At 40.7% G+C, this 26,984-nt stretch overlaps 1 protein-coding gene across 3 annotated transcripts in view; it reads left to right on the top strand.

Annotated features, from left to right (window-relative positions):
• The first annotated feature begins 12,867 nt into the window (after positions 1-12,867).
• The window catches only part of ZNF354A (zinc finger protein 354A), a 30,821-nt gene continuing 16,704 nt past the window's right edge, over positions 12,868-26,984 (top strand). The window contains exons 1-5 of one of the 3 annotated variants that reach the window (XM_010592989.3): positions 12,868-13,172; positions 14,263-14,348; positions 18,696-18,822; positions 19,835-19,930; positions 23,165-23,233. In XM_010592989.3, the coding sequence (XP_010591291.2) occupies positions 14,316-14,348; positions 18,696-18,822; positions 19,835-19,930; positions 23,165-23,233 (325 nt within the window). In that variant the 5' untranslated portion in view covers positions 12,868-13,172; positions 14,263-14,315. Of the gene's footprint in view, positions 13,173-13,208; positions 14,349-18,695; positions 18,823-19,834; positions 19,931-23,164; positions 23,234-26,984 lie in introns of those variants that run through there. The other 2 variants (XM_003404909.4, XM_023552048.2) reach the window with 2 other exon arrangements.

Raw genomic sequence — 26,984 nt, 5'->3', positions numbered from 1 at the left:
CTAGGAGGCTAGAAATCTGAATTCAGTGTCTAGCCCCAGGGGAAGGCCTTCTCTCTGTGTTGGCTCTGGGGGAAGGTTCTTGCCATCAATCTTCCCCAGTCATGAAGCTTCTCAGCGCAGGGACTTTGTGTCCAAAGGATACGCTATTCTCCTGGCTCTTGTTTTTTGGTGGTATGAGGTCCCTACGTCTCTCTGCTAACTTATCTTTTTTATATCTCAAAAGAGATTGGCTTAAGATACAACCTAATCTTGTAGATTGAGTCCAGCTTCACTAACACAACTGCTGCTAATCCCATCTCATTAACATCACAGAGATAGGATTTACAACATATAGTAAAACCACATCAGATGACAAAACGGTGGACAATCATACAGTACTGGGAATTATGGCCTAGCCAAGTTGACACACATTTTGGGGGGACACAATTCAATCCATAACAGTTTCCAAGGCTGTAATCTTTATGGAAGCAGACAGCTACATCTTTTTCTCTAACAAGATGTGTTCAAACTCCTAACCTTCCGGTTAGCAACTGAGTGCCTAACCACTGCACCACAGGGGCTCATATACAAGCATGCGTCGCTGAACATCCATTCGGGCAGTGTCCAACTGCGTATATGTCCATGGTCCCATTTTTTTTTTCTTAAGGGAAAGCAGCTCTCCTTTTATTATTTCCCCCTAATGGTTTTAAGAAGCCTTGGTGGCACAGTAGTTAAGAGCTCGGCTGCTAACCAAAATGCCAGCAGTTTGAATTTACCAGCCACTTTGCAAACGCTATAGGGCAGTTCTACTCTGCCCTATAAAGTCTCTATGATTCAGAATTGACTCCACGGCAGTAAGTTTGGTTTCGGTTTAATGGTTTTAAAGACCCCAAACCCAGACTCTTGCAGCACTGGGCCACGGGTGGGATACAGGCAGGTGAGGCTCTGCGGCAGGCTCTCAGGCTTTCTCTGGTGGGCAGGTAGGCAGTGGTAGGGGCTGCAGGGACCAGGCTGCTTCTCCTGCTCTCACAGGCAGAACAGCAGGCGGTGCTGGGCCCACTCCGCTCCCTCCTTGCTGGCTTCCTCTCGCTCTATCTGTGGTGCTACCCTCTTAGCTGCTACCACTGCCTGTTCCTCTGGCCTCTGCTAGCAGCTCCAGCAGCAGCAGCAGCCAAGAGGATGACCAGAAGCAGCCTGATAAGATTTTAACATGGTGTTCGTACGATGGCCAAATCATATGATGTCCTATTTCACAGAAGGTATTGTGGAGCTTAAATGACACATCCTGCACAATCCTCACAATCTTTGATATGCTTGGACCCATTGTTGCAGCCACTGTGTCAATCCATCTCCTCGAGGGTCTTCCTCTTTTTCTCTGACCTTCCATTTTACCAATTATGATGTCCTTCTCAGATATTAGACCCTTATCAGATAAATGGTTCCTGAAAATTTTCTCTCAATCTGTACGTTGGCTCTTCACATTGCTGATAATGTCCTTTGATGAATTCTGCTCCTCTTAGAATCACATGCCCTACGAGCATGCTGCTTCAGGAATACAGTTGCTATGAACACAGGAAGAATCTTTAAGGAGTTCCTTGAAATCTTTGCAGAAAATATTCTATGGCAGTAAAAGATAAATCTTTGCAAAAAATGTTCTATGGCATACCACAATTTGTTAACAAAGGGAGCTCTTAAGACTTGTGATTTGTCCTGTTTAAAATATCATCCTTGTTTCAAGTAGAGTTAGCTAAGTTTGGTATGCTGCCACTCACAGGATTCTTTATCAGAGGTGATTAAGGATAGCAGGGTTGGTGTAATTTGCCACATAAACCACATTTTTCAGGCTGATGTGTTGCTGGAACAAGCAATGGAAACTATTAAGATAATATAATTAATTGCTTAATTAATAATAGGAATGACAGCAGAATAACTGTGGATTACTTTTTAGAGGTGGATCAATCATAAATGTTTCAAAATATATGCTGCTTAAACCTAGCTAATAGTTTAATCTTAAATAATGAGATTAAATTTGGATTTCAATTAGTGTTATTGATATGGACATAATAATATATAGTACTGATTTATATGTACAGGTTTTGTTATGTTATTAGACAATTTCTGTTAAACATTATATAAAAAAATTGAAAAGATAATGATTTAAGGGTAGGAATCATTGGGATGAAATGAAATGTGACACAGTAAGGTCCCCTAGTGGTAGAGAAGTTCGGATCTAACTGAAGTCATCTAAAGACATAACTATGCCATTGCTCAGGTACACAGCTGAATAGAGTACATAATGAGAATGCAGAGGTATTTTCAGGTGAATTCTTTTTAGATAAAAGTCCTTAACAATACAAAACAACTGGTATCAATGCATAGAGCTTGCAAATTGATAAAACTCGGTCAAGCTTTTCATGGGCACTCCCTACCTGCACAACCAGTGTTTGAGACAAGAAAATATGCCAGGAAAAGTCTAAATGAATCCAAATTAAATTAATTTGCCCAAAAGGCTAAGGGACAGTTTATGTGGCATCTAGAGATTTAATAAAATTTAATTTATGGATGGGAAGATAAGAAAAACAGTTCTATCCAATTAGAGACATTTAGCATCACTGCAATTCCCAACTCTCTTCAGAACTGCTTGTTATCCTTTACTACCAAATAAACCTTTAAAACTGTAATAACATCTTGAAAGAGACTTCAGCAGACACTTCACAAAAGAAGATATACCAGTGGCTTATAAGCACATGAAAAGGTGTTCAACATCATTAGTCATCAAGAACATGCAAATATGAAATATGATTATGTATTTGATAAAGTGCTATAATACCAAATATCGGTGAGTATGTGGAGCAACTGGAACTCTCATACATTGCTCTTGGGAATTTAATTGACACAACCACTTTGGAAAACATTTTGGCAGTTTGTTATAAAGTTAAACTTCACCTGCCTTACAACCAGTAATCCTGGTCTGAGGTATTTACTCAAGAGAAATGAAATCTATGCCTACCGAAAGTCTTGTACACTAATATTCATAACAGCTTTATTCAAAACATAATAGCCTAAAAACAATCCAGATGTCCATCAACAGGTGAATGGATAAACAAATTATTGTACATTTGTACAATGAAATACTACCCAGCAATAAAAAGGAAAGAACAACTGATATATGGAACATCATAGATGAATCTCAAAAATAACATATTGAGTGAAAGAAGTCAGACACAAAAATGTACGTACTGTACTTTATATACTGTAAACTCCATTTACATTAAGTTCTAGAAGAGGCAAAACTAATTTACAGTGAGAGAAATCAGGACAGTTGTTGCTGTTGGTTGAGAAGGGGGTGTTGTGAGGGAAGCAAAATGAAGGAACTTTCTGAATTGATAAGAATGTCCCATGTCTTCTTTGGGATCAAATTTATGAAAATGTACACTTAAAATTTGCATCCTGTATATTTAAAAGATAAAATTGGGGGGAATAAAACAATGAGTATCATTAACATGTAGCAGCTATTTAAAGTTACTGTTCTTTTCAGTAAATGAGCCCTCTTGCAGATGAGTGCTGAGCAGAGCTGAAGACAGTGTTGACAGCAAAAGGTAACCCCACTATTTGGTTGGCTTTGATTGGTTGCAATCATTTTGAAATATTTTTCACATCACCTTTTGCTGAACAGTAACACCTTTTTTTTTAACGCTTACATTAAGAAGCGTTATAAGCATTTAAAGCATTCAATATTTTGTACCAGAGTCCTCTTTCCTTTGTTCTCACCATGCTCTCTCTCAAATATAGTACATCACTTGACAGCATTTGTGGAATGAGTGAGGAGGGATTGTTAAAAGAAAATCACTGTCACCTTGATGAAACGTCTGGTTTCAGAACCTTCTAAGGTCTGGATACTCCAATTTCTAATACAATGTTTCACTGTTAAGAGAAATATGACTAATGATAGGGAAGTCTCATGTCTTAGGGTCCTTTCATAAATCAGTAAAGAAGGCTTCCTGAAAAATAATAATTCCAGTCAGTAGTCCTTTGGCATGGTGCTCCAGAGAGTTTTATAACGCTGCACACCACACCATTTCAAAAGTCCTCTGGCTAGTGGGAAGAGGGCTATTTTCAAAGGGGATAAAGAGAGAAGAGAATCTCTATTATGGAAGAACAGAGTACAAATGGAAATTTTGACCTAAAATTCATCCTCTTAAAACTATCAATAACTATATATCCCTGAGGAAGTATCTTGATTTATTCATAGACTTTTGAAAAAATCACTTCAGTTTTCTCAGTAGTTGTTCTAGGTATGACAATATACATACATAACTTATCACAATCAACTGGTATCACTGTTTTACCACTGTGAAGTATAGAAACCTTACTTCCATTTAGATCCCTTTGCCTTCCCACTTTTTAAATATAATTATATTAAGTATTTTCTTTATATACATCAAACACCGTATCAGCTGGCTATAATTTTTGCTTCAATCATCAAGTTTGATTTAAGAAACTTAGATAAGTAGGAGGATCTACTATATTTACCTCTATTTTTACACATACTGATACTCTTTCTTCCTTTCTGAAGTTCCAAGCCTTCTTCTGTTATCATTTACTTTAAAAATTTCCTTTATTCATTCTTTAAGGGTAAATTTGCTAGCAATAAACACTCTTTGCTTTTCTTTGTCTGCAAATGTTTTTATTTCCCTTTGGATTCCTGAATAATATTTTTACCGGATATTAAATTTGAGGTTGACAGTTCTTTTCTTCCAGTACTTGAAAAATGTTGTGCTACTTCCTTCTGGCTTCCATGGGTTCAGATAAGTGGGCACTGAAGGGGTGTGCAGATTATCCTGCTGATGCCTGATTGGAGTAGGGAGGGCATTGCCAAAAAGGTTCTCTGTTATTAGGCTATCCTTTTTCTGTTCCTTTGACTAAGGGAAGCAGACTTTTCTTGGAGCTTATCTGTCTGTGCCTTTCGGTCGTTCTGGATTGGAAGCTTCTGCAGGCCCTTGTCTAGGTGATATGGGAGGTGATAAGGAAAATGAGAGAACTCACCATTATGTAGCTTCTCAGCCCTGAGGTCTCCAGACAGTTCGCCTTCTTCTCTCCACATTTCAGAGTCTTCCTATGCTTGCTGGGGTATAGCCAGGGATTTTTAGTTGTAAGAAGAATGAGCTGGGAGGAATGAGGCTACTCCATCTTGGTTTAAACCCAAGATATAGAATTTTTTCCCAATATTTTGTTATGAAAAATTTCAAGCACAAATCAAAGCTTAAAGAATTTTCAGTGACACCCATGTACCACCACCTAGATTCTACCATTAACATGCTACCATTAACATTGTTATTAAGTGCCTTTAAGTTGACTCATAGCAACCCCATGTGACAGGGTAGAACTGCCCCATAGGGTTTTCTAGGCCCGAGCAGATTGCTAGGTCTTTCTCCTGTGGAGCCTCTGGGTGGGTTCAAAAACACAATCTTTTGTTTAGCAGCTGAGCACTTAACAGTTGTACCACCATGAGTCCTTCCATTAGCATTATAGGCTACTACCATTTGTTTCAAGAGTTCCTGGGTGGCACAAATGTTTAAGTGCTCAACTACTAGCCTACAGTTTGGCGGCTTGACCTGCCCAAAGGTGCCTGGGAAGACAGTCCTGGTGATCTACTTCCGAAAAGTCACACCTTTAAAACCCTACGGAGCAATTACTCTGCATACACAGGGTCACCGCGAGTTGGAATCAACTTAACAGCAACTAACAACATTTGTTTTAGCCTGGTTTTTAATAGCCGAAAACTGGAAACAACACAAATGTCCATCTACAGTATAGTAAGTAAAGCTACATACAACAACAGAGGTGAATTTGACAAAATTTTTGGAGAACAAAAAAAAAGCAGTTACATGATTCTATTATATAAAGTCAAAAGCAGGCAAGACTATTGTATAAAGATGCATAGTAGGTGGTAAAGCTATAAAGAAAAGAAAAAGAAAAAAAAGACTTCCAAAAGTCACGATAGTAGCTTGATTAAGAAAAGTGTACTTCTGAGCGTTAATGGGAAACGAGGAAGCTACTTCTCAACTGCGGAGGAGGGAATTTACAGAGGTTTTCTCTTTAGAAGCATGCATTATGCTCAGCTGTAAGTTTTAATCCACTTTCTGTATGTATAGTTCACATTTTAACAAGTATGAGAAGTGTGATTCTACTTTTGTTTCATACACAAGTATTCATGCACACAAAATAGAAGTAATGAATTTTTTCTGCTAGGCTTACTGCTTTATTACATGTTTCTTCATTCCAAATACTATATAAATTTTTTATAATGAATACATTACTTTTTTTTATATTTCACAGTAGTAATATTTTTATTTATTATACGTTTGGTATAACTTTACACAGCAAATTAGGTTCCCACTTAACAATTTCTGTACATATTGTTTAGCGTCATTGTTTACATTTTCACAATGTGTCGGCATTCTTATTATTTCCACTCTGTTCCATTAATCTAGCTTCTCTGCCCCCGCCCTTACCTTCTCATCTTTGCTTTAGGGTAAATATTGATCATTTGGTCTCATATACACGATTATTTAAAAGAAGCACAATACTCACGGGTGTTACTGTTTGTTTTATGAGCCAATCTATTATTTGGCTGAAAGGTGACCTCCAGGAGTGGGTTCAGTTCCAAATTTTAAACGGTATTTCAAGGCGATAGTCTTGGGAGATCCTCTAGTCTCTACAGTCTGGTAAGTCTGGCCTTTTTTAGGAGTATGAGGTTTGCTCTACACTTTTTTTCCGTTCTACCCAAAACTATCTATTGTGTCCCTGGTCAGAACAGTTGTTAGTGGTAGCCAGGCACCATCCAGTTCTTCTGGTCTAAGGAAAGATAAGGCCGTGGTTCATGTGAGCTATTAGTCCTGTAGACTGGTTTCTTATTCGAGTCTTTGATTTCCCTCTTTTTTTGTTCCAGATGAATACAGACCAATAGTTTTATCTTAGATGGCTGCCTGCAAGCTTTTAAGACTCCAGGTGCTACTCACCAAATTAGGACGTAGAATAATATCTTTACAAACTATGATATACCTATTGGCTGAATTGCCCCCTAGACTATGACTATGGTCCTAAGCCTTCAAACCCAGTAAACCAAATCCGTGAGGAGAATGCATTACTTTTACAGTCAGAGTAATCAAAAAAGCACTTTCATCTTAAAAAAATTATATATACATCAAAATGTTAAAACTTTTAGTATTATTTTGAAATACTATATATAAAAATAATACTAAAAATTTTAACATTTTGATCAGAACATAGCTGAAGTATGTATACAGGCAATTGACATCAGAAAATATCTAAATGGTTAATAAATAAAAGACACTATACTTAACTTCACAAGTAATCAGAATTACCTATAAAAACAAGATAACAGTTTGCTCTGTTTAATAAACAAAAGCATTAAAAAAAAATTCAGAGTAGGCAAGGTGCTAGGCACATATTCTCAAGAACTGCTTACGGAAATATAAATTATAAAAACCTTCCTGGAAAGCAACCAGACAATGTGCTCAAATATCTTAGAATTCTACTAATCCTTGATCCAGCAATTCATTTTCAAGAAATTTAAACCAAGAAAATAATCTTCAAAGATATAGCTGTTGTTAGCTGCCATCCAGGCAGGCCCCCCATGGGGATGCTATGTACAACAACATTGGACACTGTCATCCACAGGGTTTTCACTGGCTAATTTTTCATAAGTAGATAGCCAGGCCTTTCTTCCTAGTCTTAGTCTGGAAGCCCACTGAAACCTATTCAGCATCATAGCAACATGCAAGCTCCTACCGACAGCCTCCACTGACAAATGGGTGGTGGCTGTGCATGATGTGCATTGGGCAGAATCTAACTCTGGCCTCCCACATAGAAGGCAAGCATTCTACCAATGAGCCACCATAAAGATATAGCTACAAGGATATTAATGGAACAACAAAAACAAACTTTAAATAACATGAATAACTAACAACACGAGTTTCGTTAAATAAATTTAAATAAACCAGTTTAATTTAGTTAAATATGTTTAACTAAAAATTAATTACATGCAATAGATTCAATGAAGTCATTAAAAACACTATCAAGGGAGACTATTTATGGACACATTCAAATGTTGAAGAAATATTCTTAAAGGGGGGTGTCATGGATTGAATTTTGTCCCCCAAAAATATGTGTATCAATTTGGCTGGGCCATGATTCTCACTATTGTGCAGTTGTCCTCCATTTTGTGAGTGTAATGTTATATTAAAGAGGATTAGGGTGGGACTCTAACACCCTTACTGAGGTCACATTCCTGATCCAATGTAAAGGGAGTTTCCCTGCAGTGTGGCCTGCACCACTTTTTATCTTACAAGAGATAAAAGCAGAGAGTGGGGGGCCTCATACCACCAAGAAACCAGTGCCAGGAGCAGGGTGTGTCCTTTGGACCCAGAGTCCCTGTGCGCAGAAGCTTCTAGTCTGGGGGAAGATTGATAAGAAGGCTGACAGAGAGAGAAAGCCTTCCCCTGGAGCTGACGCCCTGAATTTGGACTTCAAGCCTTTACGGTGAGGAAATAAATTTCTCTTTGTTAAAGCCATCTATTTGTGGTATTTCTGTTACAGCAGCACTAGATGTCTAAGACAGAGGGGAAAAAATAGACAATTGGTATCTGCAATATAAGGAGCCCTGGTAGCACAGTGGTTAAGCACTCAGCTACTAATCAGAAAGTCAGCTGTTTGAACCCACCAGCTGGTCTGCAGGAAAAAGACGTGGCAGTCTGCTTCTGTAAAGATTTATAGTTTTGGCATTCAGCAAAATCCAACACCCATTCCTGATAAAAACACTCTATAAAATAGGTATACAAGGGAAATTTCTCAACATATTAAAGGGCATCTATGCAAAACCAACAGCCAATGTCACTCTTAATGGAGAGAGGCTGAAAGCATTGCCCTTTAGAACAAGAACAAGACAAGGATGCCTTTTATCACCACTCCTATTTAACATTGTACTGGAAGTTCTAGCTAGAGCAATAAGGCAGGAAAAAGAAGTAAAGGGCATCGAAATTGGTAATGAAGAAGTTAAACTGTTCCTATTTTTCTACTATACATAGAAAACCCAAAAGATTCCATGAGAAAACTACTGGAACTAATAGAAAGATTCAGCAGAGTAGCAGGATACAAAATAAACATAAAAAATCAGTTGGATTCCTATACACCAATAAAAGGAACGATGTACAGGAAATCACGAAAACAGTACCATTTATAGTAGCCCCTAAGGGGATAAAAAAAAAAAACCTTAGGAATAAATCTAACCAGGGATGTAAAGGACCTATACAAAGAAAACTACAAAATGCTACCGCAAGAAATCAAAAGAGATCTTCGTAAATGGAAAATATACCATGCTCACGGATAGGTAAACTCAACATTGTGGAAATGACAGTTCTATCCAAAGCGACTCACAAATACAATGCAATCCCGATCCAAATACCAACAACATTCTTTAAAGAGATGGAAAAACTTACCATTAACTTTATATGGAAAGACAAGAAGCCTCGGATAAATAAAGCACTATTGAAGAAGAAGAAAAAAGTAGGAGGACTCACACTACCTGACCTCAGAACCTACTATATAGCTATGGTAGTCAAAACAACCTGGTGCTGGTACAACGACAGATACATTGACTGACCAATGGAACAGAATTAACCCAGATGTAAATCCATGTACTTACAGTTACCTGATCTTTGAGAAGGCCCCAAATTCCATCAAATGGGGAAAAGACAGTCTGTTTAACAAATGGTGCTGGCAAAACTGGATGTCCATCTGCAAAAAATGAAACAGGATCCATACCTCACACCATAGACAAAAACTAACTCAAAATGGATCAAAGACCTAAATATAAAGCCCAGAACTATAAAGTTCATGGAAGAAAAAATAGGATCAATGCTAGAGGCCCTAATACATGGCTTTAACAGGATACAAACCATAATTAACAATATGCGAACTCCAGAAGATAAGCTAGAATCAAACACTTATGCTCATCAAAAGACTACCAAAAGAGTAAAAAGAAAACCTATGGACTGGGAAAAAAAAATTGGCTGTTACAAATCACACAAGGGTCTAATCTCTAACATCTACAAGAAAGTCCAACACCTCTACAACAAAAAGACAAATAACCCAATTTAAAAAAGGGCAAAGGAAATGATCAGACACTTCAGCAAAGAAGACATTAAAGTAGTCAACAGACACATGAGGAAATGCTTGTGATCACTAGCCATTAGAGAAATGCAAATGAAAACCACAATGAGATATCATCTCACCCTGGCATTACTGGCACAAATCAAAAAAACAGGAAATAACAAATGTTGGAGAGGCTGCGGGGAGATCGGAAGTCTCATGCACTGCTGGTGGGAATGCAAAGTGATACGACCATTTTGGAATTATGATATGGCACTTCCTTAGAAAGCTAGAAATAGAAATATCATGATCCAGCAATCTCACTTCCAGGAATACATCCTAGAGAAATAAGAGTTGTCACAGAATAGACATATGCACACCCATGTTCATTGCAGCATTGTTCACAATAGCAAAAAGATGGAAAAAACCTAGGTGCCCATGAACAAATGAATGGATAAACAAACTGTGGTAAATACACACAATGAAATATTATGCAACGATAAAGAACAATAACCAATCTGTGATGCATCTCATAACACGGATGAATCTGGAGGCATTATGATGAGTGAAATAAGTCAATCACAAAAGGACAAATATTGCATGAGACCACTACTGTAAAAACTCATGAAAAAGTTTACACACGCACACAGACACACACACACAAAGGTTTACACACAAAAAGAAACCATCTTTGATGGTTACGAGGTATGGGAGGGTGGGGATGGAAAAGAGGTAAGTGGTAACTGTGGTAAAGCGTAATACAGTACACAATACTTGGGAAGCCAGCACAATTTGTACAAGGCAAGGTCATGAAAGCTCCACAGACACATCAAAACTTCTTAAGGGATCCATTTGCTGGGCTGAAGGGTATGGGGACTGGGGTCTTGGGGAACATCTATCTCAATTGGCATAACATAGTTTATAAGGAAAATGTTCCACATTCTACTTTGGTGAGTAGCGCCTGGGGTCTTAAAAGCCCGTGAGCAGCCATCTAAGATACTCCACAGGTCTCACCCATTCAAGAGCAAGGAAGAATGAAGAAAACTAAAGATACAAGGGAAAAATTAGTTCAAAGGACTAATGGACCACAACTACCATGGCCTCCACCAGACTGAGCCCAGTATGCTAGATGGTGCCTGGCTACCACCACTGACTGCTCTGACAGGGATCACAATAGAGGGTCCCTGACAGAGCAGGAGAAAAATGTAGAAAAAATTCTAACTCACAAAAAAAGACCAGACTTACTGGCCTGACAGACTGGAGAAACCCTGAGAGTATGGCCCCCGGCCACCCTTTTAGTTCAATAATGAAGTCACCCCTGAGGTTCGCCCTTCAGCCAAAGATTAGACGTAAAACAAAACGAGGCTAAAGGGGCACAACAGCCCAGGGGCAAGGACTAGAAGGCAGAAGGGGACAGGAAAGCTTGTATTAGGGAACCCAAGGTTGAGAAGGGAGAGTGCTGACATGTCGTGGGATTGTTAAGCAATGTCATAAAACAATGTGTAGTAACTGTTTAATAAGAAACTAGTTTGTTCTGTAAACCTTCATCTAAAATAGAATAAAAATAAATAATAATAAAAAAGATTTACAGCCTTGGAAAACCTTCCAGGGCAGCTCTACTCTGTTACGTAGGGTAGCTATGAATTGGAATCAACTCAATGGCAATGGGTTTACCTGTAATATTTCATTTTGTTAAAATGAGAGAGACAGTGATTCACTAAAGGATTCAAGTGTTAAACGATGTTTAATAAAATGTTAACCACTTGTTCTGTATGACTGCATTAAAGTCTCTTACTTTTTCTTCATCTTTTAAAACTTTTAAAAGGAACATGAGTTCCTTTTGTAAATGAAAATATTTACTTAAAGAAAAAAAGGGATCTGTTGGCTTCTCAGTGCCTGGAATCCTCTACCCCTCTGCGCCGTCTTAGAATCTTAGTTCTCACTTGCTCATCAAGGTCTGCCCGGTGGCGCCCCCTAACTCCCACACTCACCCCCGATCCGCCCCCCTCTAATTGTTTTTTCCCATAACGTCTATCTTCTAAAAAGCTATATAATTATGTTCTATGGTACTGTGTGCTCTCCACTCCCAGCAAAGTTCTCAAGGGCAATGATTTCATTGTTCACGGGTGCATTTCAAAGATATAAATCAAAACGCTTGCCAGGAGCAGTGGTTAGAGCTACTGCTGCTAACCCAAAGGTCGGCAGTTCCAATTCATCAGCCTCTCTTTGGAAACCCCATGGCGCAGTTCTACTCAAAAGCAACGAGTTATTATTATGTTTTAAACGATCGTTCTTGGTACATAGTAGGTGCACAATACTTCTTCTTTGAATAAATGAAGGGGAAATAGGTTGTACTTGGCCATTTTTTACCTACCTTACTATCATTTGCAGCCCTGGTAGTGCAGTGGTTAAGAGCTCGGCTGCTATTCAAAAGGTTCGAATCCACCCGCCACTCCTTGGAAACTCTGTGGGGCCGTTCTACCTTGTTCTACAGGGTCGCTATGAGTCGAAATAGACTCGACGTCAATGGGTTTGTTTTTTTTTTTTTCTTTTTTGGTTACCATCATTAACGCAAATGCAGAGATGGAAGAAACTACATTTACAGTGAACCTTAGTTCCCAGCCACTTCAGTTCACAGACGGCGGCAGATCAATCCCTGGCGAGCTCCTGGCGAGCCCGCAGGCGGGTTTGGGCACGTGACAGGGCTCAGCCTGCGCCCAGCCTCGTTAGGCAAACATGGCGAACTACACTTCCCAGCATCTTTGGACTCTCGCGTGGACTCCATTTCCCAGAGGAGCCAGCGGCCGTACCTCAATAGCCCCCCTACCCTGCCCCTCCTGGACCGGCGGGGACGCGGGGCGTTTGCAGTGCGGGTGAGCGTCTGCGGCTCATTAGGTCTGCCCAGGCATCGCCCCTGCAGTCCTGACCAGAGGCTGCTCTCGCGGCCGGGGTAGTTCCGGAGCCTCCCGCTGCAGAGCAAGGCCGGGTGAGGCACGGTCCCCCGGAGACCAGAAGGCTAGGTGAGCCGCGGAGGAGGCGGCGGGATGCCCGGGGTTCGGGAGGAGGCGGTGCCGGGGTTCGAGGGTCGCGGGCGCTGCTCCCCGGAGAACAGGCCGCGGCCGGGGTACGGAAGACACGGGAGGAGCAGATCCTAGAGGCACGGCGGAATTCGGAGAGGCCTTTGTAGTCGCGGGCGGGCTAGGGGCCCGCACAGCTCCAGTCTGTCCGCCTCCCACCAGTCTCCCAGCAAATACAGCCCCTGCACGCGTCAGTTCAGGCTCATCTTCCCCACGACCCAGCTGCCCTCCTGCTACCTTCGGGCCTATTTACCGTGTATTACCTGCCGCGTCCCTGCCGGCACTTGAATTTGCTACCGTCCTTCAATTAACAGTGAAAAAAAAAAAATGTAGTTCCTCCTTTTACAATCACCATATGCGGATGGCAGATGGCATTATCTGCTTTATGGGAGAAATATGTCGCTCGGGTTCCCACCATGGCAGAGCAGGGCTAAAACCCTGGTCTTTGGTTTCCGTGCCCTTTCCTCAAGATAGCCCTCCCCGTCGTCATCTAAAAAGCAATGTTTTCCTTTTCCGAAACAGTTTTCTCAAAAATCTGGTTACCGATTCCTTGACAGGAGAGGAAAGAATTGGGTGCGAAAGCACTCGAGGACAAGAAAAGTTGTTAGGTGTCACGTAGTGAGGAGCTATGCTCTAGACCACCAGCCTGCAATAGTTGGAACGCTTACTGGCTATGTGAACTCAGGGCAAGCTACTCGCATTGTCCTCAGTTTCCTTGTTTATAAAATAGGGTTGCTAACAATGCCAACTGGTGCTACAGGGGCTAAATCACGTAAAGCAGGGCCTGGCACGTTGCTGCCACTGCTGAGAAAGTCCACTGTTCTTTTCCGAGCCTTGCTCTCTGGATACTCCTTGAGCCAGGGAAAGAGTTGGGGCCTGGGCCAGTATAGTCCTGTCGGCTCTTAGCTCCTTCTGACTTCCCTTTCTGAAGGCACCTGGGGTCGTTCTCAGTGTAAGGATTTCAGAGCCGCTGATTGAGGGGTAGAAAGCAGAAGGGGTTTCCCCGGCTCTCTTTTTTTTTTTTTCCTCTCAGATCCGCCTTCTGGAGGCTCCACCCATCCTCAGGGGAAGAGCCCAGAAGAGGACATGGCTACTGGACAAAGGGAAACAGGGGCTCAGGTTAGTTCATTTCTATTTCAGTTGCCATGCATGGATGTTTTGCCTACCGTCTTCCTGAAGACTGTCTTCCAGTACAGTCTTCTCTAGAATCTGGAGTCTGGGTCCTTTTCCCTAGGAGGAATTGGTCTACCCTCCTGGCTGGTGACTTCTGTGAGGAATGCTTAAGATCCCCCTGTTCCCCCCTCCCAAATCCCTGTCTAGTGTTTCTGTTTTTTCTCCTAATAGGCATTCTTTTGTTCATCATTCTCAGTCTACTGTGTGATTACTAATTTGACAAGTAAGGTGCCACGTGTCTCATATCACTGGGGACAAAATGAACATGCGCACTTGGAAAAGTTCCTTTCTGGTCCTGCCTCCTTCACTCACTATGTCTTTCTCCCTACGCTTGACAAAATGATTTTTTTTTTCTTTTCACCTCTGAAAATTCTGATGCTGTCCCCAGGCTTCTCCAGCCCAGTTTTTTCTCCCTTTTAACTTTATGTGGAGCCCTGGTGGCTTAGTTAAAAACTCGGCTGCTAACAAAAAGGTCAGCAGTACGAATCTACCAGCCGCTCCTTGGAAACTCTGTGGAGCCAGTTCTACTCTATCCTGTAGGGTAGCTATGAGTCAAATTGACTCAATGGCAATGGGTTTGGTTGGTTTTGGTTTAACTTTATGTTTTATATGTCTTGCTTTTACCACTCAGTTAAAAACTGATCTTGACCAGCAGTATTCACTGTTCTCATATTGCGGCAATCAGGGCGAGGCCCCATCCAGGTTAGCCTACACAAGAACAAAGTAGAGCTGTGTTGGAAGGGACACAGTTTGTAGCTGTCTCTTGACCTCAAGGGCAGAGGGAAGACTCCTCAGGAGGCCTCTGGGACGGTTTCATGGGATATAGGTATTGGAGAGGCTATGTACGCAGTGGTTCGGAGGTGGGACTCTCAAACCTAAAGTCCTGGATTTTAACCCACCTCCTTTGCTGCTATTTGCAGGCCTTGTACAAATAACCACTTCTCTGTGCTCGTTTTCTCACCTGTAAGAGAGAAATAACAACTATCTTAGTTATCTAGTGCTGCTATAACAGAAATAACACAAGTGGGTGGCTTTAACAAACAAATTTATTCTGACAGTTTAGGAGGCTACAAGTCCGAATTCAGGGTGCTGGCTCTAGCAGGGAGACTCCTTTCTCTCTGGCCTCTAGGGAAAGATCCTTGTCTCTTGAGCTTCTGTTCCTTGTCTCTTGAGCTTCTGTTCCTTGACTCCTTGGTGATTTTCATAGGTAGCATGACATCTGTGTCTGTCCTCACCCCCCCATTCCTGCTTATTCAGTTGCTTGTTTAATGTCTTTTATATCTGAAAAGAGATTGACTTAAGACACACCCTACACTAATACCTTTAGATTAACATAACAAAGACAACCTATTCCCAAATGGGATTATCACCACAGGTGTCTGAAAACAAACAAACCCATTATTATTATGTAGATTCCAACTCACTGTGATCCTATACTACAGAGTAGAACTGCCTGATAGGGTTTCCAAGGAGCTGCTGGTAGATTTTAACTGCCAACCTTTTGATTAGCAGCTGAGCTCTTAACCATAGTGACACCAGGACTCAGGTGTAAGAGTTAGGATTTACAACCCATATTCTGGAGGACACAGTTCAATCCATAACAGTAATCATGTCTACTTGTTGCCATTGAGTCCATTCCGACTCATAGCGGCCCTATAGGACAGAGTAGAACTGCCCCATAGGGTTAAGGTAGGTGAGAGAATCACAATAGTTAGTACATGGGAAGTGTTTAGATCAGGGCCAAGCATGTAGTAGATGCTCAGTATGTGCTTGTGCTAGCCGAACAATATTATTAATAATGTTATTAATCTTAGTAGACAGACTTCTGCATGGTGTTTCTAGGACCTAGAAAATACTTGTCCTTTACTCAGTCTTCAGCTAACAATAATAGTTTATGTTTATTTCCAGCGTGCTTGGAAATGTGCTGAGTGCTTTTTATTTGTTATTTCTCACTGTCACAGCAGTTATTATTCTCATTTTAAATGCGAGGAAATAGGATCAAAGAAGTCAAGGCACTTGAATTCAAGCCCATAGGTTGTCTGGCCTATAAATTCATGCCCATTAATTATCCAGTATCGGTGCATCTTTCAGAACGCAGGGCAGATCCAGCCCACGTGATACGAGAGCTCGTCCTCAACGTAATGTTGTGTCGTGGACCCACGAAATGAAGAGGGATTTGATCTTCTCAGGCTACAGCTGGGGCCTGCTGTTGCATATTTGGGTTGCTCTTCTTTCTTTGAAGCCATTTTCATATGTTCCCACAGAGCCAAGTTACTCTTTTGGTCAGAATCTTCTTGATCCCTGTGTGTCACTAAATCCTGTATGAAATTCTCCCTAACCTCATCTCCTTCCCAGTATTGCATAGGTTTATGTGTAAAAATCAATGATAGAAGTTCAAGACCAGAGAGACCATACAGAGTACTGGATTAAAAGTTAGAAAACCTTTATTTTAGTCCTGCCTCTGCCACTAATAAAGTATGTGACCTGAGGTCTTGACTACCCTGGATCATGTGTTCTTCATCAATAAGATGAGGATTGAACTAGGAGGTAGTATACAGTCCTGTCCAGCTACACATTTTCTTCTGTTGTTCAAATAATTGAACAATTATGCATTTTTCTTGTCTATCAATTGAATTGTAAATTCTTCAAAGGCCAGGATCATCTCTTGTACTTATTTCCCCCATATGCCAATAAATTAATTATCTTTCCTGTAAATATATTGCATGTTCATGGTAAAGATTTCAGAGAATAACAAATACATGTATAAAGAAGAAAGTAAGATCACTCTTAATTCTGCCATCTGGAGATTATCACTGTCAACCCCTTGATATATACATCCCTCAGAATCATTTTCTGTGTACAAATATATACTTATTTGTGTTTTTCACAAATGGGAACAAATTATACTCAGTTTTTACACTTATTACTATCATGGATGTCTTGATGTCAACAAATATAGACTTGATACTTAATCATTAAAAATAAGCCAAACCTATTGCTGTTGAGTTGATTCCAACTCATAGGGATCCTACAGAACAGAGTAGAAATGCTCCATAGGATTTCTAAGGCTGTAATCTTTATGGAAGCAGACTGCCACAGAACCAGAGTGGCTGGCGGGTTCAAACTGCAGACTTTTCAGTTAGCAGCAGAGAGCTTAACTACTGTGCCTTCAGGGCTCCTCAAAGAACTTAATCATTACTTACAGTTTAATCATATGGATTTGTCAGTATGAAAACCCTGGTGGTGTAGTGGTTAAGTGCTATGGCTGCTAACCAAAGGGTCGGCAGTTTGAATCTACCAGGCACTCCTTGGAAACCCTATGGGGCAGTTCTACTCTGTCCTATAGGGTCGCTATGAGTCGGAATTGACTCGATGGCACTGGGTTTTGGTTTTTTTGGTTTGGTGTCGACTGGATGGCAATGGGTTTGATTCGGAACATTTGAACTTTTAATATGAGTCAGGCACAATTCTAAGTGTATTTATTTTTTAACCCTATGAGGTAGGCGTTGTGAGACAATTTTGCAGAGTTTTTAAGAAGAGAGTTTGGACATCTGCCTGAATTGGAATCCCAGATCCACTACTGACAAGCGCTGTGACTTTAGACAGACTTCTTACCTTCATGGTGACTTTGTTTTCTTATGTGTAAAACGGATATAATGTTAGTACATTCTTTATAGAGTTATTATATAGATTTAAATAAAGATTATACTAAAGAGTAATATAAAGCTCCAAGAACAGTGCCTGGCTTATAGAAATTATTCAATAAATGGCAGCTATTTTAATTTTCATTGTCACTATCCTTAAGTTTCAGTAATCTGCTCACAATCATAACAGATAATGCTTTACATTATTTAACCTTGCCTCCTCCATCAGTGGTTATATTTTTTGCTATTACAAACACCATAATAAATATCCTTGTATCTGCATTTTTGTGCACTATTACAATAGCAATATTGTAATTGGAGGGTTAAAGAATGTGCACATTTTAAAGCTTTTAATATGTATTTTCAAATCACCATCAGAAAGATTATTCTAATTAACGCTACCAGTAATGGTCTGAATATCTACACATCTCTTACAGTGGTTAGCAGTGACTGGTTCATGTGTTATGCTGCTCAGTACATATTTGGCATTGGTTTATTATTCATAAATCAAATGGCCTTGAATCTTCAGAACCTCGAGTAACAAGAAGCTTTTCATGGATAGCCTGCCTGTCTCCCTTCCCCCCCCAACCACCTTTTTCATTCTGTGTGCCGAGTAGTCTAGATGAGCTTGAATGGCTTGTCATTACAGGTGTCGGTGACATTCAAGGATGTGGCTATACTCTTTACTCGGGATGAGTGGAGAAAGCTGGATCCTTCTCAGAGGAACTTGTACCGGGATGTGATGCTGGAGAACTATAGCAACCTGGTCTCGTTGGGTAAAGAAAAGTTCCCCTATAGATTCAGAAACTGGGATATCTCAGGACCTCATTCCCTGGATGAAAACCATGGATCATCAAAAAGCTTTAGCTGAATTTAGTCACAGATTGTCCATATAGGATCTTTACAAATAAATGTAAAAACGTATTCCCCTGTGTTGGCATAGAATTACTCCACACGTGAGAGTGGAGTGGGTAGTAATGATGATCATCCCCTTCCCTGTATGCAGTCACATTAGCCATTTCTTCATGGTGCAGCATCATTTCCCTAAAACAATTGCTCTGTGGCTTGTTTGTTTGCTCATCTCTCAACAGAGGGCATTAGTCAACCTTTTGGACCTACCATGTGTCTTTTCCACTCTCCTTTTTCAGCTGGATGGACATTGTATAACCCAATGGTTTTTTTTGTTTGTTTGTTTTTTCTGTAAAAGGACAGATAGTAAATATTTTAAGCTTTGAGGGCCACATATAGTCTCTGTAGTATATTCTTTTTTTTTTTTTAATGAATCTTCACTTGAGGGCAATACATAAACAGGAGTTGCTTGGATTTGGTCCATAACCCATAGTTTGCTGACTGCTGCTGTCTTTAAGAGGGAGTCAGGTCATTTTTTCTCATTTTAAATAAGATACTTGGTACATAATCCTTTATATAGACACCTGTTTGCAAATTTTAATTCAGCCTGTACATCTAACATATTTCCTCATCTATTTATAGAAGGCTAATGAGACCTATTAATCAAGGCTGTATGTTTACCACATTTCCGTAACAAACTGTTAATTATAACATAATCATGTCCTACAAGTCATTTGTCTTTCCCTTGAAACATCCCCTTACACATTGTGGGGGCACAATCTTGAGCTCCCCAAAGACACTCTTTGTACCATACTCTGAGTTTTCCACTCAAATTTTGTTTTTTTGCTGACCATAAGATCTGCAGCTAAGTACTCTCATAACCTCTTTATGTCAAAAGAAAACCAAGTCTTTTTTTTTTTTTTTTTGGTCTATGAGCAGGACCCCCATTTTCCAAGCCAAAAGTGATCTCCCTGTTGCAGCAAGGAGAAGAGCCCTGGAAGGTAGAGAAAGAAAGTCCTGGAGACTCTTCTCTGGGTGAGTTGATGGCACCGAAGTGCCTGGGAATCACTGCAGGTAACAGTCTGATTATTTAAAGAGGAAGATGTACTTTGGAGGTGTTGATTGAGAATCTTTCTTCAAAGTTATCAGTCCTCAAGAGAAGGTGGGGAAGGAGAAAACTAAGGCCCTAAGACATGGGCTTTCTCAATAAGCATAATATATTTAAAGAATTGTGAATAACTCATTCTGGCTGAAACTCAAGGTATGTATATGGGGAGGAAAGTAGATGAAGAAGGAAATGAGATTGGAAAGCTAGGTAAAGACCACGTTATTAAGTACAATTCTAAGGCACCTGAACCATCAGTCATCCATAGGACAAATGCTTATTGCGGAAGCCCGTGGACGACTAAGGGAGCCTTGGGGGTACAGTGATTAAGAGCTTAGCCAAAAGGTCAACAGTTCAGATTTACCAGCTGCTCCTTGGAAACCCTATGGGACATTTCTCTTCCGTCCTATAGGGTTGCTATGAGTCAGAATCGACTCGACAGCAACAGGTTTGCTTTTTTGGTTTATGGATGACTGGCGGCACAGTGGTTAAGCACTCGGCTGCTAACTGAAAAGTCTGCAGTTCAAACCCATCCAGTGGTTCTGTGGGAGAAAAGACCTGACGATCTGCTCCTGTAAAGATTATAGCCTAGGAAACCTATGGGGCAGTTCTACCCTGTCCCGTAGGGTCGCTATGAGTTAGAATTGCCTTGCTTGACACACACAACAGCAGCAACATGGATGACTGGAAATAATTATTTAAGTAGAAGAATTATACAGTCCTCGATATTTTAGAGAAGTGGTCTGAATCAGAAACAACTTAAATGTCCTTCAATGAAGGAATAGCTTAAGAAGTTATGGTGTGTCCTTATTGGGCATACATTGCCACAGTTAGAAAGGAAGAGCACACTGGTGTGGACAGAGTTCTGAGACATGTTAAGGGCAAAAGCAAGTTACAGAGCAACATTATATGATGGCATTTATGTTTAAAGAAAATTGTCTATGTTATGTTTTTGTTTATATGTATAATATGCATGTAAGTACAGAGAAAAAGGCAAGGAGGATACGCCTTAACAGGTAGTAGCAGTTGCATTTAGAATGGGCTCGAGAATGGGGTGATGAAAGGGGATTTTATTTTTAAATATTTCAATTTTTCACAAAGAACATATTCACAAAGTCCTTGTGTAATTTAAATTTTATAAAAATGATCACTTTGGAAACATTGTGGGGGATAGATTTAAAGTGAGGCAAAACTAGAGATAGAAACTTTTCAGAGATTACTGCAATAATCTAGGCAAGTTCTTAGGGCCTGAAAGAAGATATTTGAAGTGGGGTTCATGAGGAAGCAGAAAAACACAGAAGGGGAGCAGGTTCGTTAAGGGTATAGGGTAAGTACAGTGTAAGATCGGTATCCTCTGAGATGGAAGTAAAATACGCGGGTGGAGATAGCTAGTGGGCAGTTGTATAAGGTAGGTGGGATTGAAACTCAAAGGAGAGCAAGGGAGTCATCAGTACAAAAGTGACATGTGAAGCCTTGAGGTGACTAAGTGAAGGAATAGGGGAAAGGGCAGAATTGCAGGAAACATTAGATTTGCCAGGTGGGTTTAAAAAGAGGAATCTGTGATGAGCCTGAGTAGAAGTCACCAGAGGGAGGAAAATGGGAGGGGCGGGTGTGGTGGAAGCTGGAGAATGAGAGCTGTTCAACAGGGGAGGCGCTCTAGAGTCAGAATATTGAGGTTCAAACCCTTGCTCACTGCTTTTCTGTCCCTTAAAACTTAATACATGATGAGTGAGATCGTGTTGGATACCTCTGGCGCAACGTTGGACAGAAAGAGACTGAGGTCCTGCACTTGTGGAGCTCACAGTCTGGTGGGGAAGACAGGTGCTAATAAACTAAGCACACACAAAGCTGTAAAATTAGAAATCCTGAAAAGTACCAGGAAGGAAAGATAGAAAGTGCTATGAGAACATATGATAGGAGGGGACAGTGTCAGCAAAGGCTTCCCTGAGGAAGTGGAGGTTAGGGAGGGTACACTGAGGATATAGGGAACTTACTCCAGACATAGGGAGTAGCAATTCTCAGGAATGGTCCTGAGAAAGGAAGCTTGTCATTTGAGACAGGGAGTGAGGAGAACAGTGTAAGAGTCAGCTGGAGAGAAAAGCAGGGACCAGGTCACACTGAGCTGTGGGCTCTGTCACAGAATATGGTTTGTATTTGAAAGTCATGAAAAGCCACTGAGGAGTCTGAAGTAGCCTGGCCACATGCCAGGATTACATTCTCAACAGGAGGTCACACTGCGGCCAATATGGAAACCACACTGGAGTGGAGGTGGGAAGGCTCCTGGGAGGCCGTTGTCAGGTCCACTCGAATCAGTGAGGGACCCTCAGGACCAGGGCCTAGCAGAAGAACTCTGGGCAAGCTGTCTAGGTCCTGGAAGCCCTCATACTGGGGAAGAGCTTTCTCTCTGTAAGTTCAGATTTTTTTCATATGGGAACCACAGTTGTCCATCTTTTTGACTTTCATTTGGGAGAAATTCACTAATCTTATGGAAACTGTTGGAAGCCGCCACAATGTAAACAAAGAATGCAGGCAGTAGCAAGGTAGTTCAGAGATGGAAGGGGCATCAGTCTGGCCATTACATATGGACTGAGCCTGGCCTGAAAAATCAGAAAGAATTGTTCTCTCTCTTCTCACTTTGGGAGCATCTGATTGGTGAATGAATCTCCCCTAGTTAAGTGAGCATTAGCTGCCTTAAACTGAATGGTGTCTAAACTGTCCAGAGAGACACTGGGGCCACCTGACGGTAGGGCCAGAGTCTTCAGGTAGCTTCCTTCTCCAGTTTGGGAAGAATCCAGAAGGAAAATTGTGAGTATGCATCTGAAGGAAGTGAAGGACATCCAGAACTTTCTTCAGAGATCAAAGTCAGGTGAGAGGTCCTGGGAGTGCTGCCACGTAGTCGTAGGGGTGCACATTAGGAAACTGTCAAACCCCTGGCAAGTCTTCTGTGTGCCTGGACTCCAGTGTCCTCAGGAGAGCTTCTGTTTTCTTCACTGTGCAGCAAAATTGAAGGAACTGGATGTTCTTGGAAGTACCTTAAATCAGAACTAAAAACACCCTTTGAACAAGTGACCAAAAAACTTCTGCTCCCAGGGGTAGGACTGCCTAAAACCTTCAAACCGTGTATTTTAAAAATTATTTTCACTTAAAAAACTGTTCCTAAATAGGAAGAAACAAAGAAACAAAAAAGGAAGCCAGATTTTGTGAATATCATCCATTGGTGTGCCAGTTTTCAGGTAAGAGGTGGAAGGAAATGGCTCAAAGGATATGCCTCTTTTGCTTGGGTCTCTTGCTTAAGAAATGAGCCCAAAGTACAACCACTGAGGCTGTGCTTTTCTGGAATAGTTATGCTAAGAAAGTAGTGAACTTAACTTGTACATCTAATAAGTTTGGTGTATACCCAAATGTAAAAATACTGTTGAAATATAAAATTTTTTAAATTGCAGGCATGGTCTAGGTAAACAGTTCCTTTCAATGAAAACTGTTTTTCTTTCCTTCTCTTTTCCTCTTCCTGTTTTGTTAATGCTAACTGAACTTGTGCCCATCACCCACTGCATGCGTAAGGGGGGTCGATTGAGGGCCCCTTGTGAGAAAGCTTTCTACTCACCGAGATTTTCCCGGACTGCATCTGCACAAAGAAAGGGGATTCTTTTTCAATCTGCACAGAATTGCTGTGGGTTTAGCATCAGCCCCAGTGAGTAGCATGTAATGCTTTTTAAAATGCGGATATTCTTACAAGGTGAGAGTGGAGCTAAAATGCTCTGTAGCTCTCTTAAATATATATGAGTTAGTTTTCTTCTTGTCCCCCTGCCCTCCCCAGCAAAGACTCCTCAGTGTGTTCTGCACCTCTCCCCTTACCACTGTCATCCATTCTCGTAGCAGCCAGAATGATCTTTTAAAACGGTAAATCAGATTGTATCAATCCTGTACTCAGAACCTCTAGTAGCTTCTGTTGCATGGAACCCAGTTTCCTCATTGTGGCCTCCAGAGACCCACGTGATCTGGCCCCAGCTACCTCTTAACCTTCCTTGTCTCGCGCCCTGTCCTTCATTCCAGTATTCTAATGACACTGGCCACCTGGCATTTTGTCAGGCAGACCAACCAGGCTCCCATTTCAGGGCCTCTGCACTTGCTTTTTCCTCTCCTGGACCATTCTTCCTGATAGTCACAAGTCCACATGACTTGCTTCCTTGTGTTGCTCAAGTCTCTGCTCAGATTTTACTTTCTTGAATAGGCCCAGCTCATCAAACATGTCCCACCATCCCCCACATTCTTTATCCCCCACCATGCGTTATTTCCTTTCAGAGTGTTTAGCACTATATAATATTAGATGTTTATTATTATTTGGATTTTGATTATAAACTCCCCAATGCTGGGTTGCCTGTTTTGTTCTTTGCCGTATACCTAGGCATTTTCTAATACCAAAATAGTGCCTGGTCCGGAGTTGTCTCCCAGTTTTTTGGTAAATGCATGAATGACATAGGCTAGGCAGTGGAGATGGAGATAGAAAGAAGTGAACCAATTCCAGAGATATTTAGCAGATAAAAGCAGTAAGACTTGGTGATGGGTTAGATACGGAGGATAAAGGAAATAGAGTTGTCAGGGATGATTGTTCAGTTTCTGACTTGTCCTGGGAAAAACAATGATATCATTCACTACAAAGAAATCCAGTTTGGGAGATGTTATTAATTTGGGTTTGAATGAATTAAATTGAGTTGTCTTTGGTTGATCCAGTTATCCAAGTGGAGAGGTCAAGTATTCTGTTGGGTTTAGAGTACTATACTTCAAAATATAGATTGGGTGTGAAATGTAAATTTGGGAAACTATGGCAATATAAAGTAGTTAAAACAATGGTTTAGGTGGAGTTAGCCTAGAGAGAGTAAGAAAAAGAATCTAGAATTGATCCTTGAACAACTCCAGCATTTCATGGCCAGGTAGAGGGAAATGAAACCATAGGGAAGGCATCTAGGTATAATAAAAAAAAAAAAAAAAAGAGTCTGATGTCATTGAAGATAAGGCTCATAATAGGATGGTAGCAGTAGAGATGGGGAGAAGTAGATGAATTTGAGAAATATTTAGATGGTAGAATTGACAGATCACGGAAATCGATTAGGTGAGGGTGCTGGGGGAACTAGAGGTGTTGAGGGTGACTGTTAAGATTTTGGTTTAGAACTGGCCCAGTTAAACAGGTAAAGTTAAAGGGAATAATTAATTCAGTTTTCTTGTTAGGTGCCATCCAGTTGGTTCCGACTCATCAGAACAAAACACTGCCTGGTCCTGCAGCATCCTCATAATTGTTGCTGTTTGAGCCCAGTGTTGCAGCCACTGTGTCAGTCAATCTCATTGAGGGTCTTCTTTTTTGCTGACCCTCTGCTTTACCAAGCATGATGTCCTTCTCCAGGGAGTGGTCCCTCCTCATATGTCCAAAGTACTTGAGACAAAGTCTCGTTATCCTTGATTCTAAGTACATTGTGGCTATACTTCTTCTAGCAGTCCATGTCATATTTGTTACTCTTCACCAACACCATAATTCAAAGGCATCAGTTCTTTGGTTTTCCTTATTCATTGTCCAGCTTTTGCGTGCCTCTGAGACAATTGAAGATACCATGGCTTGGGTCAGGCATACCTTGGTTTTCAAAGTGAGATCTTTGCTTTTTAAACACTTTAAAGAGGACTTTTGCAGCCAATTTGAGTAATGCAATAGGACATTTAATTTCTTGACTGCTGTTGCCATGGGCGTTGATTGTGGATTCAAGTAAAATGAAATCCTTGACAACTTCAGTATTTTCTCTGTTTACCATGATGTTGCTTATTGGCCCAGTTGTGAGGATTTTTGTTTTCTTTATGTTAAGGTGTAATCCATACTGAAGGCTGTGGTCTTTGATCTTTATCACTTTCAGCAAGCAGGGTTCTGTCATCTGCATATTGCAGGATGTTAATGAGTCTTCCCTCAATCCTGATGCTGTGTTCTTCATATATTCCAGCTTCTCGTCTTATTTGCTCAGTGAACAGATTGAATAAGTGTGGTGAAAGGATGCAATCCTGATGCACACCTTTTCTGATTTTAAACCACTCAGTATCCCCTTGTTCTGTTCGAATGACTTCCTCTTGGTCTATGTACAAGTTCCAAATGAGCACAGTTAAGTATTCAGGAATTCCCATTCCCCACAATGTTATCCATAACTTATTATGATCCACTCAGTCAAATGCCTTAGCATAGTCAATAAAACACAAGTAAACATCTTTCTCGTAGTCTCTGCTTTCAGCCAAGATTCATCTGACATCAGTGATATCCCTTGTTAGATGTTCTTTTCTCAATCCAGCTTGAATTTCTGGCAGTTCCTTGGTTTTTTTTTTCTTATTGTGCTTTAAGTGAAAGTTTACAATTCAAGTCAGTTTCTCATGCAAAAACTTACACGCACATTGTTATGTGACCCTAGTTGCTCTCGCTATAACGTGACAACACACTGCTACCTCCACCCTGTATTTCCTATGTCCATTCAACCAGCTCTTGTCCCCCTTTGCCTTCTCATCTCACCTCTGGACAGGAGTTGCCCACATAGTCTCACGTGTCTGCTTGAGCTAATAAGCACATTCCCTACCAGTATCATTTTATTTTTGGAATGGCTAATGATGGTGACATTTCCTCATGTATCTGTTAGCCACCTGAATGTCCATCGTCTTTGGTGAAGTGCCTGTTCATATCCTTTGCCCATTTTTTAACTGGGTTGTCTTTTTGTTGTTGAGGTTTTGCAGTGTCTTGTAGGTTTTAGAGATTAGACTCTGATCGGATTTGTTGTAGCCAAAATTTTTTTCCCAGTCTGTAGGTCATCTTTTTATACTTATGGTGAAGTCTTTGAATGAGTATAAGTGTTTGATTTTTAGGAGTTTCCAGTTATCTGGTTTCTCTTCTGGTGTTTGTGTATTATTAGTAACGTTTTGTATCCTGTTTATGTCATGTATTAGGGCTCCTAGCATTGTCCCTAT

This window comes from Loxodonta africana, chromosome 2 (genome assembly GCF_030014295.1).
Source record: "Loxodonta africana isolate mLoxAfr1 chromosome 2, mLoxAfr1.hap2, whole genome shotgun sequence".
Classification (NCBI taxonomy): Eukaryota; Metazoa; Chordata; class Mammalia; order Proboscidea; family Elephantidae; genus Loxodonta; species Loxodonta africana.
Note: the sequence above shows the minus strand (reverse complement) of the source record. Positions and strands in the feature narration are given on the sequence as shown.